We start from the raw sequence: 20108 nt of genomic DNA, 5'->3' as shown, positions 1-20108 counted from the left end.
TTTTGTAATTTTTTAAGTTAACATAAATAAATAGACTTCATTAAAAAGAATTGATTTTCAATTGTTAGTTGATGCATAATCTCGAAGAATGCAATAAGTAGTGCCAAAGTAAAGAAAAAACTTTGTGTGAAAGTTTTATATAGTTTGAGATAAGCCAGTATATGCTGTCAAAATTTCATTTTTTTACACTGGTTATCTATAACAAAAGTAGTAAATAAAATAAACGTGCACACATGATACAAAAACATTAAAATATTGAATGGCTTTTTCATTTTGTGTAAAATTTGTAAAATGTTCTTTGGTACATTTGTTTGTAAATTATTTAGTACATTTGGTTGTAAATGTTGACCGGAAAACAAATAATGAAGAAGAAATATAAATATCAAGTAGCGTAATTGCAAAAACGTAATCAAAACCGTTAACGACGACGACGTATGATTTCCGTCGTTAACCCAGAAAAAGCGGAACGGAAAAGACAATAATAGTATTTTGCATATAATGTTACACACACATGGAAACTATGTTTCCATGTGTAATAGGAATTAGGCTATTAGCGGTACAATAGGAATTTAAGCTAGTTCACCAAAGGCGGTTACATTCACACCAGTAGTTTTAATTGATCCTGGGCAGTCCCATTTAAAAATGTGTGTTCCATATAAATTCTAACATTTCGTTGCGAAAAGTCGCTCATTGTATGTTTTCAACTTAATTGAAACAATTGACTTAAAACCATTGAAAAGGTCTCGTAAATCGCTATTATTTAACGACTTTTTTAAAAATCGATCCTGCAAGATCTAAAATTCCAAAAAGTGAGGAAAAAGAGTTCTTGAGAAGCTCTATAACGTTAGAATGAGGAAAGTTCACTAAAACTTTATTACCCGCGTTTCAACTTTGGGAAAGACCAATGTTGATCTTTTGTCTTTTTCATATTTTATGTATACATGAATGTGGTATCTACAATATTTAAACAGTTTTTACTTTTTTACTTAAAGTTCATATAAAATATTGCTGTTTCTCAAAATCAAAAAAAATATTTCAAACTGTTAAGTATTGTTAAGTTCGCAATTGCAGTTGTAAATCAGAACTGCATAGAAAACCATTTTGTTATTGCATTGGACAAAACGGTGCGTTTTATTTTCTTGTTTGTTTATTTTTGTGTTAAGTATGAAATACAATTGTGACTTTACCAAAAATTATTTATTTTTACTTCGAAAAATTTTCGCTTGTTTGTTTTGACATTATTGTTGCCAAAGCATATCTATATAATATAATTATATATTAAATTAAACCAGTTTCATTGATTATTAATCAGAAATTATATCAATTTTTTTGACATACTTTTCAAATATTTAAAAACTGTCAAATGAAGAAAAGTCAAAAACGTTCAATCTTACGTTTAAAAAGAAGAAAACATTTCCACAAACATATAAAAAGTAACCATATAAATCTGATCAGCATGAAAATCAAAGTAAAAAAGAAATTTCATTCAGTTTACACTTTAGATGTTTTTGATAAATGAAAAAGTTAACTAAAATTGCTTTTTGTAAAACCAAATATATCTAAACAAAACTTTTGGTAAAATAGGATATAAAGCCTTCTGAAAATAAATAATGGCAATTGAAGTTTGAAAAAAATTACTTCATTCCTTCTTATATAAAAATTCTCAGATAAATTTCTAGTTATGGCAATACTAGTGCTGTATAAAATGCGCCGCTGCAAAATATTTAAGTACAATACGCCAAAAAATTGTTAAAAATAAACAAAAATTTTTGATTTTGACATTTTGACGTCAGTTCTTAATTGTCAGTTAAAATACAAAGAAGTTTTTGTTTTGTAAACTAATTGGTTTTAAAATGATTTTTTTTTGTAAAAATTAATAAAAATAAATAAAACAATGGATTTCTTATTTAAAAAAAATTAAATTTATTTTCATTAAACTATTTAATTGAAGTTTAATAGTATGCACTTAGAACTATCTTTTGCAAAATTCAACATTCCACAGACGCGAAAACAAGTTTTTTGCTAACATTTAAAACTTTACACGACTTCGAAATATTTTACATATTCCATTTATATCAAATAACTAAAAAATTATAATTTTAAACTAACAAGAATTGTTTGAAGTTTAATTCATGTTAAAATTATAACATGCATCACCATCATAGAAGACGAAAAAAACGTCCCAATTATAATACACGCACAGTTGAAGTGTCAAGAGGCTGTAATGGGTTTGGTTTCACCATATCTGGTAAGTGAAGAAAAAAAAGAGTGTAGCACCTACAGAAATTGTTAGGTTTCTTTTTCATTTATTTTTAAAAACTCAAATCAGACTCAAAACCAGTATTAAAACTTGAGAAAAATAACTTAACAACGACCTTGCTATGAAGTTTTTTAATGTATCTTAATATAAGTTCAAATCAATATCATATATGCTCATAAGACGCCTACACTATTAAGCTAAATTTTAAATAGTTATTACCCAAATGCCTTGGGCATGTGAGATCTGATCTTTTCATTTCATTTTCATATGTTGTACATACATAAATGTTTAAAGTAGATTTTAGATGTTTTTTTTTTAATTTTTAGGTCAGAAGCCTTGTATTTTGTCGTGTATTGTGGAAAATTCACCAGCTGATCAGGTAATATTATTTTTAAATAAATTAAAAAAAAAAACATGCATTAATGTGTATAAACCTAATACATATAAAATTTGTTAATATATGTTTTAATGAATTTCATTATTTTAGGCTGGGCTCAAAGCTGGAGATTTTTTAATATCAGTAAATGGTACTAATGTGTCTAAATTGCCGCATGAAGCAGTTGCACAAGCCATCGGAAATTCATTTGGAACAATTCGACTCCAAATAGCTGAAAACTATTTCTCAGACAGCTCAGAAGAAGAAATATCTATTGGGCATATAAATCGAGTAAAACCCAGATATATACAACACAGACATAAAATGAATCGAATAAAAAACGTGCCATCATCCCAAAAACCAAATTTATGGAGAGAAGAAACAAAAATTTTAAAACAAAATTACGCTGATGACAATTGTATACGGCAAAATCAAATTAATATGTCTGAAAATCAAGCTCCAGTCAATATTAATGTTGATATTATTAAAAAACATTCCAATGTAAAAAGTCCAGTGACATGTTTACTATCTCCCAAAGCTAGTACTTCAAAAGAACAAATTAATATAAACGCGGCTATTCGGAAAACTGTTGAATTTGAAAGTTCAAATATTTGTTTACAAGACGATAATGCAATATCACCTTTAGAGTACCGTGCAATCGTTGGATATATGGGAACTATAGAAATGCCTAGGCAAATAACTACTAGTACTAAATTACAAACTGTCCGAAGTTGTATAAGAAAACTTCAGCGTGAGAAGAGAAGTCCAAGTACTGTTCTTATGACAATATTACCAAATTGTCTAACATTGAAAAATTCTAACTCTGTAATATTGGCAGCGTTTCCAGCATCTCGGCTCACATATGTAACAAGCTCTTCAGAAAGCGAAAATCGATTTTTTGGTTTAGTCACAAGCGCATTCCATACTCACAATGAGAATGAAGATGAAGGTGCAGTCGGTGGTATAATCAATAATCAATTACAACCGAAAGAAATTACAATTTCTAACAGCTGCCATGTATTTGTCATTGATACAAAAATATGTGAACACAGTGTTCATGAACATAAAGCAATTGAATTTCAAATTGTATGTACGAAAGACCCTATATCAAACTTGTGCCTAGAATTTCCAAATAATTCAGAATATGTTGTAAATTTAATAAGAAGTATGTACACAATGAAAACGATGCCATTTCCCATACGTAATTTCCATTCACAAGGTATTAACGGTAACTCCGGTAAGCGTTTTAACCAAGAACCGTCAGCAAATTCTCCTCAACCAAGTAATCACAGCGAAGTAACCACTACATCATCAAATTCAGATTCTGGAATTGGTTTTCATAATGATTGCGCTAATATATCTGATAGAATTTTAGTAGTCGATTTTCCAAATATCATATTAAACAATAGAACGATTCCAGTTTTATCTAGGCCATCTGGTATTTGCCATAACATTGGTCAATGTAGCAGCGGCAGCAGTAGTTTGCAAACAAGTCCTGAAAAAATTCAATTACCACCAACATTCCCTAATACTAATCAATTACAATATAAGTTGAATGAATTTAGTAAACGTGTTAATATGCGACCCGATCAAAAAGTATTGTTGGCAGCATCAGTTCTTTCAGAAGCTTTAGCAAATGCTTCAATCTCAGCATCTAATAAAAATAAAAATAAATCCAAATTATTGACAACAAAATCATGTGATGATGTTTTATCGTCTATTGAACGTGATGAACCAGTTACATTTCAAAAGAAAAAAAACTTGCAAATGTCAATGGACGATATATCAATTTTATCGAGCAATAAGATTAAAGTCCAATTTCAAAGTCCGATTCAGAAAAAGAAAATTACCGAGCACGTATTTCTGCCACCGGGAAAACCAATAAGAAGAACTAGAAAAACTTCATATCCTGAAAATAACGAGAGTAAAACAAAAATAGAGAAAGATCCAAAATATATAAAAAATTCAGAAGCCAGAAAGAAGAATGAAAGAGAAAATTTTTCCGATTTTCAAAAAACTAGTGTAATAGATAATTTAATTAATTTCAGTAGAAAAAGTGGTAATGGAATTTCGAAACACGTTCAAGAAAGCTTTGAAATTTGGGGAAGCCTACAGGATATTAAAAAGGCAGTTGAAAATGATAAGTTTGAAAGCCATTTCATTGATGGAACTTACAGTGAACCAGATCTTCTAATGGTAAGTTATTTTAATATCAATACATTGACGAAAATTTATTAATTTTTTATTAAAGTATACATATATTATAGTAAACTTCTTCAAGATGGCTTACGTTATTTTTATCATTTCCTCTGTACATCTTCAGCTTATATTTCAGGGCATTAAATCAAACTTAATTATATGTTTTCATATATGCATCTTGTTCATAATTAGCATACAAAATTTCCAAATAAACAAAATTATCATTACAATTAACTATTAAATGTAAACTACGTTAACTTATACGTAACACGATTATCTGAATCAATTCACTCCAATATTTTGAGCAAAAGGTCAAACTTCTAAAACTAAACGTAAATAATTAACATACTATCTGTGTTTTGAGATATAAATGTGCTTTATTTATTAGTATTTCCTTTTATTTGTTTATAGTATACAAGAATATTAAAAAAATTTGAATTTGCTTTGAAATTCATGTTTTTTAGTTTAATTAATGAAACTTAATTTTCATTAAAAAAAAATCTTTTTTTTTTTCTAGTTGAACTTTAAAGATCAAAAATTACGTGATTCATAATTTGCATTTATTTGAAAAGAAAATAATTAAAATAGAAGACAAAATAAATTTTCCTAAATTAAATGTTAAGAACAACGTAACTTGAAATTACTAATCGTTAGAATTATCTAACTTTTGTTATTTAAAACATGCTATAAATGCTTTATTGAACCGCTTACCAAAAGTTAAAGATCATCAATTGGAATAAAAATTTTCAAGTATAAAAAAGGTTTACTAATTATTTTATGTCGACTTCGAAAATATTGTTTTACACTAGAGTAACTGATTCGTTAGCTGAATTTCTGTTTGTTGAGATAATGTCAAAATTTAAAGCATACTCAAGGAAATTCATAACATTTGTTATATATATCATAATTCTTATATTCCAAATAAAATGCATCATCACTGTTAAGAATGAATTTCACATTGAGTACATGGTTACACTGAGTATGCTACCCAATATTTATTTATTCTTTGGATAACTTTTGTTTTCACCATGACTCTAAATATGTAACTATGTATATAACTTTGATTTTAATTTTATTAATTTTTATGTTGCACTCTGCATTGCTTTTTCTTATACAAATGTTGAACCAAGTTGAAATATGTATGTATATTTTTATGGGGAGGGTATCAAATATGATATTTGAAAAGAATCATGCTCCAACTTCACAAACCCATAACCCATAACATGCGTACATTCATATATGTACATACGTACGTCTCTATGTATGTTAAAAAGTGAACCAAAAAAATAAAAAAAAAATTCTATTTTTATTGTCTTTAATTCATTTTTACTTCCATAACTTTTGACTAATTTAATTTATAGCAATTGATGCTTCACTAATTAAATTTTTTTTAATTTCATTACGGTTTTCAATTTTTTCATTCATTTGGTTTTTTTTTTTTTTGGTACATCTTTTCTATGAAATGTTTCAAATTTGCTGTAATGTCAATGGGCATGCATCAATGTATTGTTAGTTGTGAATTAAATAAAAACAAAAGCTAGGTTGGTTGAAAAATTACAGTTTTAATACACTTGAGACCATTAATAACAAAAAATATACTAATAACCGAAATTTTGTCAAATTAAATTTTATTAATTGCGGTAAATAATTAAAAAAAGAATTTGTAATCCTTTTTGAAACATAACCACGTTTAATTCTTTTAGCTCAAAGAAAACTTTCATAAAACGGGTAACTAATACTATTTTAAGAGCAATAGAAAAATCCATAATAGCGCAATACAATAATCGCATTTTTTATTTAAAAATTCAAATTGAAAGTAAAATAAATAACTAAATGAAATATGAATTACCGATATAGGCGACAACTTTTTCGGAATTATGCAATATTTTTCTAAGAAACAAATAATAAGAGTTTTTTTTTTTTCAAAAATTTATTTTTATAATAGAAATGTGAAAGTTTTCTAAAGGATAGGCAAAGTTTTTGCACGCACACGTATATTAAAACATTATTATTACTATTCCTAATTTTTTTACCTGAGAAATTTTCAGCTAGCCTATGTTTTATTATGTAGGTACATATAGTTCTGTACATATGCATAAATATTGAAATTGATGGTTTATTTTATCTTTTTTTTTACATTTTCTTCCTCTTTGTTAGTAAATAACAATTCATAATTCATAAGGCATTGTAAATTTGTAAATACATACACTGAATTGAATTGCTTTTCTAAAATATTTTTTTTTTGTACAAGAATGTGCAGATAATTTTAAAATTTAAATAAAAAAAAGCATAAACAAAGAATGTCGTTCAGATTAGCATTCCGAATAGTTCATGTTGTATGTATATAAAGACTTTTACTGCTTATAATCTTGAAATTTTTATAAAAACACAAAAATTTTAAGTAGAGTAAATAGAAAGAAACAGATAATGTTTTCATAAAACTGCAGAGTAAATGAATCGCGGACACAAAGTACCCCCAATTGAAACGGTCCAATAAATAGAACAAAGAAAATATGAGCAAATAATTAGCGATTTATGTATTTTCCCCATTGCATTTTATAACAATTATTAGAGTCAAAGCTGGTTAATTGTTTATAAAACCAACTTTCAAATTAATTTCAAAAATATAATTCTTATAGATGGCATGATCAAATTTCAATTTCCTCATTTTTTAAATGAATTCATCATTATTATCGTTATTATCATAATTTTTTGAGGGACTTTACAATGTTATTTTTATTTTTAATTTTTTTTAGTACATAGATACATCTATTGTTATAAACATATGTACTATTTTTATGTTATCAGGCCAGTTTCAAACCGTGAAGAAAATTTAAATATTTGTTTTGGATGTTATTCAAATGTATATCCATATATAAAAACATATATCAATACATGCACACATTTAAGTACATATTCCGTTTTTGTAGCACAAACACGCCATAAGTCATTCTTTTCTTTTTTTTATTATTATTTTTTAGTCTAATTCGAACATTTGCACATGTGATATCGTATCGAGTCTCGTCGTCGCATTCCTTGTATTGTTATTTTAGTCACTTTTGATTACTTTATTGTTTATTGTTATCTCCGCTGGCGGAAATTATTAAATAGTTTTGATCATTTTATTTATATAAATTATTATACTCAGTGTTTTTATCATTATTAATGTAATTATTATGCATAAAATAAAGCTTAAAAAATTTGTTCAATATTTGAAGTAAAAATTTAAATAATTAAAAATCAAAGAAAAATTTTTAAAATAGAATTTCAGAAAGTGCAATTGCAGTTATTTTGTTAAATGTTATACATACATAAGTATGTATGTTTTAAAAATAATTTAAAACAATTTTTTTTTGTTGAATTTTTATATTGAAAGTAAAAAACAACAATCAAATTAAAATCATGTCAAAAAATTCTGTTTTAGAACTTGTGTGTGGATTTTATTCTGAAGAAAATTTAGAGGTATGTACGTTGAATATCTTAATTCTTTGCAATTATTATTGTTATTTAGCATTATTAAATGATTATAAAGTTGTCATTGTAGTTGGACTACATTGTTTTACTTGAGTTTTTGTTCCTTTGCTAAATTTTTTTGCTTTAAGATATTCTAAATTCTTCTGTGATTGAAATATTAAATTATTTTGTATAATAATTAAACATTCGATTTGATAATTATTATTAAATAATTAAAGATTTTTTATAACATCCATCACTTATTATTACCGAAAAATTTATTATTGTCATTATTTACTACTTTATTACTACATTATTTATTCAAGAATTTTCTTTGAGGTTTTTCTTGAGACATGGCAGTTCACAAAGCTGGTTTTCGGGGAACTTTTCAAACGAATCTGTTTGTTTGAAAGATCTTTTCAAGATGTTTTTCAACAATGCCGTATAGCTATGTATATTGGGCGTCCTTCTATATTAACTAAAATCTTTAAAGGTTATTTTGAATTTGTTGATTTCTTAATATTGCATTTGATTAAAGTTTTCTAAAACTTTCCTTTAACCTTAAGCTAGAAACAGTTTCAATTTAATTGTAAATTTAATGTTAAGTTTCGCTATTATAAATATTTGACAGCAAGGAAACTGTATGTATTTGACTAATTTTACAATATTTCACAGTAGTATTTGACTAATTATACTTTAAATTAAGTAGCCATATTACATAATACTATAAAGTACTTATAGAGCGGAAAACAAATGCAATGATAATTATATTGCTGAATTCTAAACGAAATTAAACAGAAACGAACTCTACTGATCTCGCATTTGAAATTAATTGCTTTATGTTACGTGATGGCACTAAATCTTGAATGTCGAGTTTTCGGTTTGGGATCGATTTTACGTTTTTTACCATATCTACGGAACGGGTTGATGGAATTTGTTGATTTGATAAGTATTTGAGTTCTGGTTGTTACCGAACTTCTCAGGAAGCTCGAGTGGCACAAAGCGAAGCTCTACTAATAGCCAAATTTGAACTTTTCTAGATATGTTAGCTAAAAGCTTGCTAATTCCCTTAAAATTGAATGAAAGTGTTCAAAATGCATTTTCATAATCTTCTGTAACGTTTTCACTAAACTAGACGATATAGCGGTCGGTTATGCTCTGATCACATAAATTTTTTTTTTATTAATACTTGACATAAAAATATACATATGTATTATTTACATATGTATATATACATTTATAATGTTGACATTGACATATAAATATTTGTAAATAAATTGGCTATACGAGTAATATGTTTAGAAAAAAAATAACAATACAACAACATAATATAAAATATAAAATGCAAATTTTAATATTTATTCGCCTTATCACAAACAATTTTGTTGTGTGCTTTTTTTTTTTAAAGGGGAAAATGCTATGTCTACGTACACAAAATTCATACATAACATAAGAACGCGTCTTGTGTGTAAATTTTTTAAACATTAGAATAAAGTATATATGGTGCCAATTTTTACATATGTATTTAGTTTTAAGGAATGATCATTTTTGTAACAGAATGTGATATCTATATCTACATTTACATGTATGTATGTACATATATACGTGTTGTATTTAAGTACACCAACTTCGATTTTGATTAATAATTTTAATATGAAATGTGTGTAAATGAATCAAAATTTTGAACTACTCAATTGATGCCACCCAAATTTGATTTCCCGTAAAAAAAAATTGTCCTTTTTCTGAAAACCAGGAATTTTGAGGGAATTAAAAGTAGATCCAAACAAGATTTGCAAAATTTTTCCCATATGAATATTCCTTTTTATGTTTGTAATGCAATCACTAATTAATATTTCATTAAAATAATATTTTAAATGAAAATTCTTAAAATTGTCTCTCACAGACTTACGGTTCAAATATTTGCGATTCAAATCTAGTTTCTTAATACTGTGTCATCTTGAATTCAATTATGTTATGAGTATGTATATGTATATATTAAAATACTGCAAAGTCAAAAATAACGTATATGTAAAATAATAAAATATTCACTTTTTCTGCAAAGTCCAAAGTTCAAACCAGTTTGTTATCCTTATCAAATGTGCATATGATGAGTTTTCCGAACATTTCTTAATTTATACATGCTTAATTTGTTGCTTTTTACTAACACACACCCGATGTGACACTAACGTAATTATACAAAAGTAAAACAATTTGTCCAAAACACAATTTTTATTTGATAATTGAATTTAAAACTATTTCGCAGTCAGTTTTGCACCAGACTTTGTATTAAAAAAATTTAATGTCAAAATGCCGTTTTGTTATATCTAGACCGTTGTCGAACAATTATAACACATCAGTATATATTTGCAGAATTGAAGTGGAGGTACCCGAAATAAAGCTATTTTCTCGGTTTAAATAAACTGAATGATGTTGCATATTTACTCTAATGCAATTTTTCAATGTAATATTAATGCAATATTCTTGATTCGTTATGTAATATGACCATGCAACAATAACAATTTGTTCCATAAACTGTATTTGAAATAACTACCCATATTATAGACAAAGTCATCAAATTATTTAATAAATTGTTTTCTAATTACATAATATTAAATTCTTTAATATATAATCATAACATAGTGTGAAATTTAAACATAAAGTTAAATATTATTAAACTTGCATTTAAAATATCCTCTCCTATAGTCAATCTCTAATAATAATATTTATAATTATCACCTTAATGTAATAACTAAATACTTAACTATACGTTATCTAATATTTATTTAATATTACACAAAATACCGCATTGCGATATTCAAACAAAATGCCTAAAAAACATGCACGTTTTCGCATTATACTGCTTTATGAATTTTAATATTATGAATTAAGTTTTTGCGAAAATGTAGATAGTTGTGTAGATAACAATATTCTATATTGTGTAAATGTACAATAAAGATCGAAATGAATAATTTTATTTTAGTACTTATTGTGTAGATTCTAGTTATTTATTTGTTTATATAAAATATGTACATGGCAAAATGTACGTTTCGAGCATATTTTTAGATAAAATAAAAAATAATGAATATTTTACTTTTGGATGATATTTTTAATCACTTCATTAGTATATCTAATAACAAAGCGAGGACGATCTTCGGAATGTATAAAGTTATAAAACTTATTTTATAAATAGTTCTCACAAAAACTTTGAATCAAGAAATATAGCATGTGAGATTGAAAGTCTAACCGATAAGCGAAAATATTACAGAACCGATTGAGGTGAAATTTTGACATTATGTAAAGGTTTTAATTTAATAAATTAATATCAAAATGCAACCACATGTTCTATTGCAGTTTAAATATTGTTCAGTTATTTATTTATACTTCAGTAACGAAAATTTTCTTGTCATTGTTGTACTTATAAGTTCCAAAATATAAAATTCAATTAAGATTTTATACAATGTCATACACAAAATACAACGATATAAAAGCATTTTATCAGGAAATGTTTATTTTAAAATTAATTGCATGCATGTATAGAGAAGTTTGCATATACATTACAGTATATTAATGTAGAGCGTTAAAATAAAGTTTGAATAAACATAATTCAGTATTACTATCCCTGTTTCGTTACCAATTGCCGGTAACATTACAATTACTATTAATTTACAATTTAAAATCACTTTTACAAAAAATATATTGACGGACAAATATTTAAAGTTCATCATAGAATATATAATACATTTTCCATCTAATAAGTATCTATGTGTGCATGTACATAATATTACATATGTATAATAATTGATTTGCTAATTTACTTTATTTGTTAATAACCGCTGAGAAATTCTTAATGAAAGCTTCAATTATTCTTAATGAGAAATTTAAAAAAAAAAAATTTCTTAACTTTTATTAAAAAATAGTATTTAAAATTTTTATGAATATATACGTATATGTACATATGTATATACATATACATATATGTATATGTAAACCCACAATATTATTAATTTTTCTATTATGTACATTTTAGAGTACTTTCAAATTTTACTTACTCACATTCAAATTGTGGACAATGTTTATTATTATAACAAACTACAATACAAATTTTTTATATACATACATACATACAAATTACGTAGCATAAATAAATGATTTTAATTAAAAGTATGGAATTGAGTCATGAAATTTTAGCGTAAAAAAAATGAAGCTTATTGTTTTAAGGCACATCTCTTTTACACAATACATACTCTCAATATTTGAATTTTATAGCTTTGACTTTCATGTCAGTATTAAAAATATAATTTAAATGAAATATACGAAAAATATTTTTGAAAATTTGTCTGAATATTGTTTAAAAATTTTAAAATTTTCTAAAATAACAACGCGAGTAAAATCATCATTTTAAAATGATTTATTAAACAGAATTGATAGTTTTCAAATAAGAAGTAATTGGATACATGTACATATGTATGTACATAGGTAAACCAATGTAGTACATCAACAATTCTATTTGGAATATTCTAATTTAACTTACAAACAAACGTTTATGGTAATATAGAAAATAATCATCACTGAACTGAGCAATGGAAGAATACTTTTTTATATTTACATATGGTTTGACAATTTGCAATAAGGTTAGTGTCTTAGATAAAATTCCTAAAAATAATTTTTAGTTTAGTTTCAAACCATATTTTTGGTACAACAACGATATTGTTTGATCATAACACTATTATTATTGTTTGAAATTTAATTGAATAGCTATTAAAAATAAGTTGATGTTAGTTTTTGTATGTGCTTATGTAAGTGATATCTTAAAAGATTAATATAACAATAACGGAGTATATTGTAACTTCGTACAAATTAAGTGACATAGCTACGTTTAAACCGTAGTAAGGTAGAAAACAAGCAATAATGATAACTAGATCATTTTTAGAGCACATACTTTGTGTTTATACCAAAGATTAACTGAATTAATTAAGCAAAATATTAAATAACTAACTTTTAAAATTTTGAAAATGGCCGTGATATAATATAACTATGCTTTTTCAATAGAAATTTAACAGAATTTAAAAAATATTTAATTTTTCTCTCAATTTCTATAATAAAGCACAAATCTATTACTTTAATGCTAAAATATTTTAATGTAATAAAGTGTAAACTATTTATAAAATTTGAGAAGCAATAGTTAACATTTATATCGTCTATAATAGTTAACATTTATAACGTCTATTTTAGTTAATCTAAACGGAATAATTTTAGCTCAGTTTAATTATTTCGTTTAGTTTAGTTAGTTCATTGATCCCTTCATACTTTAAATGAAAATGATTAATTCGAGAAATGATATATGTATGTTCTATCATTCTAATATTAAAAATATGACAAAAATTTAGATCGGCACAGCGCACAACACATGTGCGTTTTTAAAAAGAACTACAAATATTGATTGTACTTTAGTTTTGTGTGTTGTGATGTCTTAGTTTACTTGTTCCAAGGCGTATTTAACGTTTGACAGTAAATTTTATTATAAATTAACATTTTTTGGATATTGAATTGAATGTAAGCTAAAATTTCCAATACTTACCAAAAGCAAAGGCAATAGGTATTTCTTACGAGAAGAAAATGAAAATGTTTAACATTTGAGTTTAAAACTGATAATCTAGTTTAATTTAATCAATTTAAGACAAAAACGTTATAAAGATGTTGTTCTATACAAAAAACTTTTGCAATTTTTAGAATTTCGCCCAAACTATGTATATTTTTCTAAAAATTATTCAACGCAAATGGAAAATTTAAAAATTCAAAAACAAAAGCCAAATCTTTATTTTAAAAGCTGGATGCAATTGTATTCGCCCATAATTTTTAAATTTTGTCCCTTATAAAATAAAAACTATAACATTTAACAAAAAAAAAAAAATTAAATTTAAAAAGTTAAAAATTCAAAGAAAAATTTCCGCCAAGTAAAAAACTAACGAACCGTTTACTTTTCTTTTACTACTATTACACTTGTTCTTTCAAATTATCTTGTATTTTATTAAAAATTTTACAGAAATTTAACCCTCAATCTTCAAAAACGTATATAAATGGTAATCAGAAAATATATATGTATATAAGTATATTTTTTTGTAAGAGTACATGTTTAAACTTTGTGTCACCTGTTTTTACCTGTTCAATTGAATTTAATTTTGATAGTGGCAAAATTAATTTCAACTCATTTCAAATACACACACAATAATACCGGCGTACCATCATATACGTATAATAGACCAATACATAAAAATTGAATGCATCGAAATGCATAAATTTCATTATTAAATAGAATTTAAACAAAAAATCGAAAAGTATAGAACAAGTATACATATAAAGTTTGCTTTTAACGTGAAATTAATTGCATCAAAGCATTGAATTGCATTAAAAAAAAAAAACAAAAATAATTTCAAATATCAATTTTCACACACATGTGTACATTAATGTGCAAGAGCATTGTAACAAAGAATAGTAATAATCTTTAGCACGCGGTTAAAATTTTCCTTTTTCCCTAAACATGACAGGTGTATAAAAATACATTTATAATATTAGGGCAATTCTTGTCATTTTTGTACACAACATTGTGCTTTCATATCGTTATTTCTTTATGTTTCTTGAGTTAATTTTAGTGACAATTGAGTGAAATAATTCAAAAGAATTTCAAAAAACAAAATTAAATTTTAGGCTTGTAAAATCTCATAAATAAAATAACAACCCATATTAAGTATGTAATTATTGTTATTTTCATGTAAGAAAAATTTTTTCCGCATTAGCCATTTTAATTTTTTCAAAAATTTGAGTTCCATTATACGAAATTCAATCATTATATGTAATTGTTCGATAACTAATATTAGTAGAATTTTAAAATTTTTACTTCTTATATTGAAAAAAAATACGAAATTTAATTGAAAAATTGGTAAATCTAATTAAAACAAAGAGAAAATGAAAATTCCGATACGCTATTTGCAAGACTATTTTAAAAAAATTCGATTTATGTGCGTACTTAGAATGAGTATATTATAAAAACTCGCACTTTTTTTTAAATAAAATTACTCAATTTTCTATTTGATCTTAAAAGTCTCTAAGTATCAATTTTTATATTCTGGTTTTCACAAAAAATTGTTATACTTATTTAGTTACTTTTTTCCTCACATGTTCAGTAAAAGAGTGCAATGGAGATTTGAGTCATTAAATCTTTTAGCAAATACTCATTCACCAATCACCTATAATATAGGAATCGCGCATCTATTCATATACGAAGGTCATACAATAATGAGTAATTGTAATTTTATTGTTTAAGAATTTGTTAGAATTTATCAGTAAACTATTGTTACTGTTATTAATTCTTCTACTCATATACATGTGCCAATAAAATTATTTAAATTTTAATATTAATTTGAATAAAAGTAACATTTTGTTTTACAACTTTTATTTTTTACTAATATCACGATTTCGCTTTCTACGGTTCTCTGAAAATTATTATTTTATATAAAAAAACAAATAATTAAAAAAATTCATCTTATAATTATTTACATACCCATTCACATACATACATACCTATATAGCCATCGGAATCAGAATATTATTACTTACTAAGTAGTTTAGCCGCTTAGATATTAATAAATTTTAAATTCCATCTCATCTCACTTAAGATATTGAACAAAGTTTGTACGTTGGAATGTCCGTTTTATTAACTCTCAATTTTATTTTATTATTTTTTTTTAATATTATACACATACATACCTACCTACATTCATGATAATGCTTATGTTAATATACATATGTAGAGTAGAGGGCAAAAGTCAACCATACATATATTTTATATAACAAAAATACCTGTAGCAAAATTCCTGTATACAAAGAAATGAGAAAAAATAAAACAAGAAAAAAAAAATGAATAATAATAAAAAATAGTTATTTTTTATTTTTGTAACTTTTTTTTTTCTTTTTATTTTTTTGTATCCCCCATATGACAATAACTCTCAGTTTTATTTTAACTTAGTAACGTATCGGTCACAATTCAATAATATTAAAGCAAAAATCAATAATTAATATTTGATTTATAAATTATAAAAAAAAAAAATTAATAATAAGATAAAATAAATAGAAAATCTCTCAGGTGAATCAGGTGTGAATTAATTAATTTGAAATTATTCAAAAAAATGTTGTCAATAAAAATTCATCAATACAAGAATATTTATACTTTTACAGTTATTCATTAAACTGATTAAATTATTAAAATATTCTGTGATTAGTCATTCATTTTAATTATTTAAAATGAGAAAAAAAGAGACAAATATATATATTAAATTTTATTTATTTATTTATACCTTTTATGTCTTTTTTTTGTTTGTTTTATTAAAATATTTATGAATAAAATTAATTTAATATACAATTTTAATAAAAAAAATACTAAATTTTATAAACTATACAATTTAAATAATGAACTATTTAAAAAAAAAGACTTAATCAATATATGAATTATAGTTATTAATTTACTTTAAATTAACCAAAAATAAACAGAAAATCCAAATATTAAATAAGAAAAAAAACAGCCGAGCGAATATTAAAATGATTAATTTGATTTATTAATTTTTTATCACCTTTATTAAATTCATATTACATAAATTATTAATGATATTCTGTGTTTCTATATACACACTTAATAAATGTTTAATAGGAAAAAAAAATTTTTGTACTGATAATTTTAATCCTTTAATATTATATTCTGTATAATATTTTATCTTGCAAATGAATAATAAATTAAATATGCACCCACACATAATAAAAAAATAAAAGTATAAGTTTTCATGTACTTTTAAAGTTCTCATATTATTTTAGTAGGTAAAGGCTTTAATTCCGTGTTTCTCAAACAAGAGCCTTCTGAAAAGTTGCCGCCAAAAGAATTGTTAGCACACAAATATTTTATTTGGCTATTTAATTTGAATATTGAAAATATGAAAATAAAAATATTATGTACGGTATAACAGTATGTATATGCATATCTTCTGAAGATACGGATCTGCAAATTAATGTTAATGGAAATATTTATTCTTAATTATGACCCATAAGAAAGGATTGTGCATTAAAAATAAATTCAAATTTTAGTAATATGATCCTTATTATACATTTTTAATTGCAAACTGCATGTCATTGTAATATTTCTTCCTCTAATTTTCTCTTGCCTCTGTTTTTTCCTTTGCTAGAAATGAGTTGAGAGTGTGTCTATCAAATATTTGACCTGATATTAAACACAGGAGTCATTCGCCATCAAATTTCTTATTAAAAATAAATTAATATAAAATGATTTGTGATACCATATTATATTTGATATAGTAAATGTATCGTAGTTTTATATATACTTATGCTGTAATACTCGTAATTAAAGCGTATTGAAATTTAAAAAATCATTTAATATGATAATATTTGCTACATACATGCTTCTTGACATACTACACATATGACCAAAACCAAAATAAATAAATAAATACATTTTTTATTAAAAGTATAAGGTGACGTTTCGAAGAATATATTAAGGTTTCGCGAACTGAAAAATTATGAGAACTATTATTTACTCTATTATGATAGAAAATTAATAAAAATTTCTTTTTAGTTTTCTAATTCAAAATCGAATTTTTATACGTAAACTATCAAAAATAATTCGATTTTTTTATACTTGCGGTTTTTATTAAATCTTATCTCTTTAAATTTAAATCACAAAGCGCTCTGATAATTCTAAATCTGATCCGATTGAACCTCTACTGAATTAAAAAATGAAAACACCTATAGAGTATTGTTATGTTCAAAGACTTTTGAATAAAATATTTTAATCCATCGATCTATTTAGTAATATTCGCAACATTATGTGTTCAATATTACAAAAGCTTTGCATAAGGTATTTTCCAACATAGTTTTTCTTATTTAAATTATATTAAATATTGTTTCATCATATATGAATAACCTCACATGAATAAATACTATATTACAGCTGTTGCCGCCTGTTTATTTTTAATTTATATATATATATATATAAAAGGTCTATATGTACTTATTCCATTTTTAATGATAACTTCTTTTTTTACTTTTTCATAGGTGATTTATTTTAGAAAATTTTATTTCATGTTGTCTTTTTCATTTTGATTTTAATTATTTATTATATTAAATATATTTTGTCGCATCCATACTGTGAATTTAGTAGTAAATACTAAAAATAAAAATTTAATTTAAATTTATATATTTCCTTTCCATTTAAACTTTATTGTTATAAAAAACATATGAGTATAAAAATTCTATATAAAACCTTGGAGAATTTTTATCATCATCAGGACTGTATGAAATGCAAGCTTGCGTAAAATAAAAAAATATTGTGTTACTACATTATAATTTTTCTTTTTTATAAATCAGATGAGACCATCATTTTGTAATATAAAATACAATTAACTTTTACGTTTGCTTCTTCAGAAACGTTTAGAGCAAACGAATAAATTTGTCTTAAACTATTATACTTGAAGAACAAAATATTAAAGAAAGAATTGTATTAACGTGTTGGATAAAGATATCATATAACTAAATTTATTACTGCCATACAAAATATTTAGAGTCTAGGTATGTTCATATGAAGGTTCGAAATCGATTTCGCTAGATTCATTTAAATTATGAACAAAATTCTCATAAAAAAATTTTTTTCATATAAGTACAGCTAATTTGGAAGATAAACTGTTGCTCTTCCATTTGATAATAGTTGATCTTTAAAATTTGAGTGATATGAGAAATATAAGCTTCCACAACGCTTCATTGCTGATTTTCAACACTGAGGGGTGAACAAAAGCTCTTTGCTCCATTCTAAACTTTGACATCACAAAATATAAATCGACTAGACAGTGTTAACAGCTTATACATATGTATGTGCTAACGTTTCCTATTAATGTAGTAACAGTAATATAAATATTTAATCACAAATTTTTTCTAACAATTTTAAATGCCTTCAAGTGTGTATGCATCAACATTCACATTTTAAACTATCTATACTTAAAAATTCAATTGCAAATAATGATAATTATAAACATGCCTACGCGCACATGTACTTAAAAACAAATTGAACAAATTTTATAACTAGGGCTATTATGAAATTCTGATTATTCTAATTTTACCATATTATTGGCATATTTTACGAATATTAACAACAATTCTACAATTTTAATTTTAATGTAGAAACCAAGATATGCAACATTTTTTTCATTTTACTCATTTTCAAATCGATTGAAATCTAAAAATTTTCAAAATAACTTAGCATATTATAATTCCATACATACATATTATGTACATACATACATATGGCCAGATGTATACTCATCACTGGGTGTGCTAATTGAAATTATCCAGAACCATTTAATTAATAGATTTCATAAAATATATACATATACTAACATATTATCTAAAAATAATACATATTTGATTCTTAATTTGGAAATTATTGAAATAATTTTGAAATGACGATGTTGAATTTGTTTTTTTTTTTCATTTTTTATTTAAATTTTTGACGGAATTAAATTAAATTTTTTTTTTTATGTCGATGGCATTGACGTAAAAATCTATGACGGCATTATTAATACGTAGTCTCTGTTCTAATGTACAATAAATTTTTTAACTAAACTCTAATTACATATTCAATGTAAATTTAGTGATTAAAAAAAACTGATAATAAAAGAACGGGCGGCAGGCAACAATAAAACTCTCTATAGAATATGAAATACACTTTATCTATTTATTGTACATACACATATTCATATTACGTACAAT

At 24.6% G+C, this 20108-nt stretch overlaps 1 protein-coding gene across 3 annotated transcripts in view; it reads left to right on the top strand.

The window, feature by feature from the left end:
- The first annotated feature begins 2094 nt into the window (after nt 1–2094).
- The window catches only part of LOC129609919 (regulator of G-protein signaling loco), an 83910-nt gene continuing 65896 nt past the window's right edge, over nt 2095–20108 (top strand). The window contains exons 1-3 of one of the 3 annotated variants that reach the window (XM_055522207.1): nt 2095–2248; nt 2587–2639; nt 2748–4832. In XM_055522207.1, coding sequence (XP_055378182.1) covers nt 2149–2248; nt 2587–2639; nt 2748–4832 — 2238 coding nt within the window. In that variant the 5' untranslated portion in view covers nt 2095–2148. The remainder of the gene's footprint in view (nt 2249–2586; nt 2640–2747; nt 4833–20108) is intronic. The other 2 variants (XM_055522206.1, XM_055522203.1) reach the window with 2 other exon arrangements.

This window comes from Condylostylus longicornis, unplaced genomic scaffold (assembly GCF_029603195.1).
Source record: "Condylostylus longicornis isolate FDR11 unplaced genomic scaffold, ASM2960319v2 ptg000040l, whole genome shotgun sequence".
Classification (NCBI taxonomy): Eukaryota; Metazoa; Arthropoda; class Insecta; order Diptera; family Dolichopodidae; genus Condylostylus; species Condylostylus longicornis.
The sequence above is the reverse complement of the archived record's forward strand: the minus strand, read 5'-3'. Positions and strand labels throughout refer to the sequence as shown.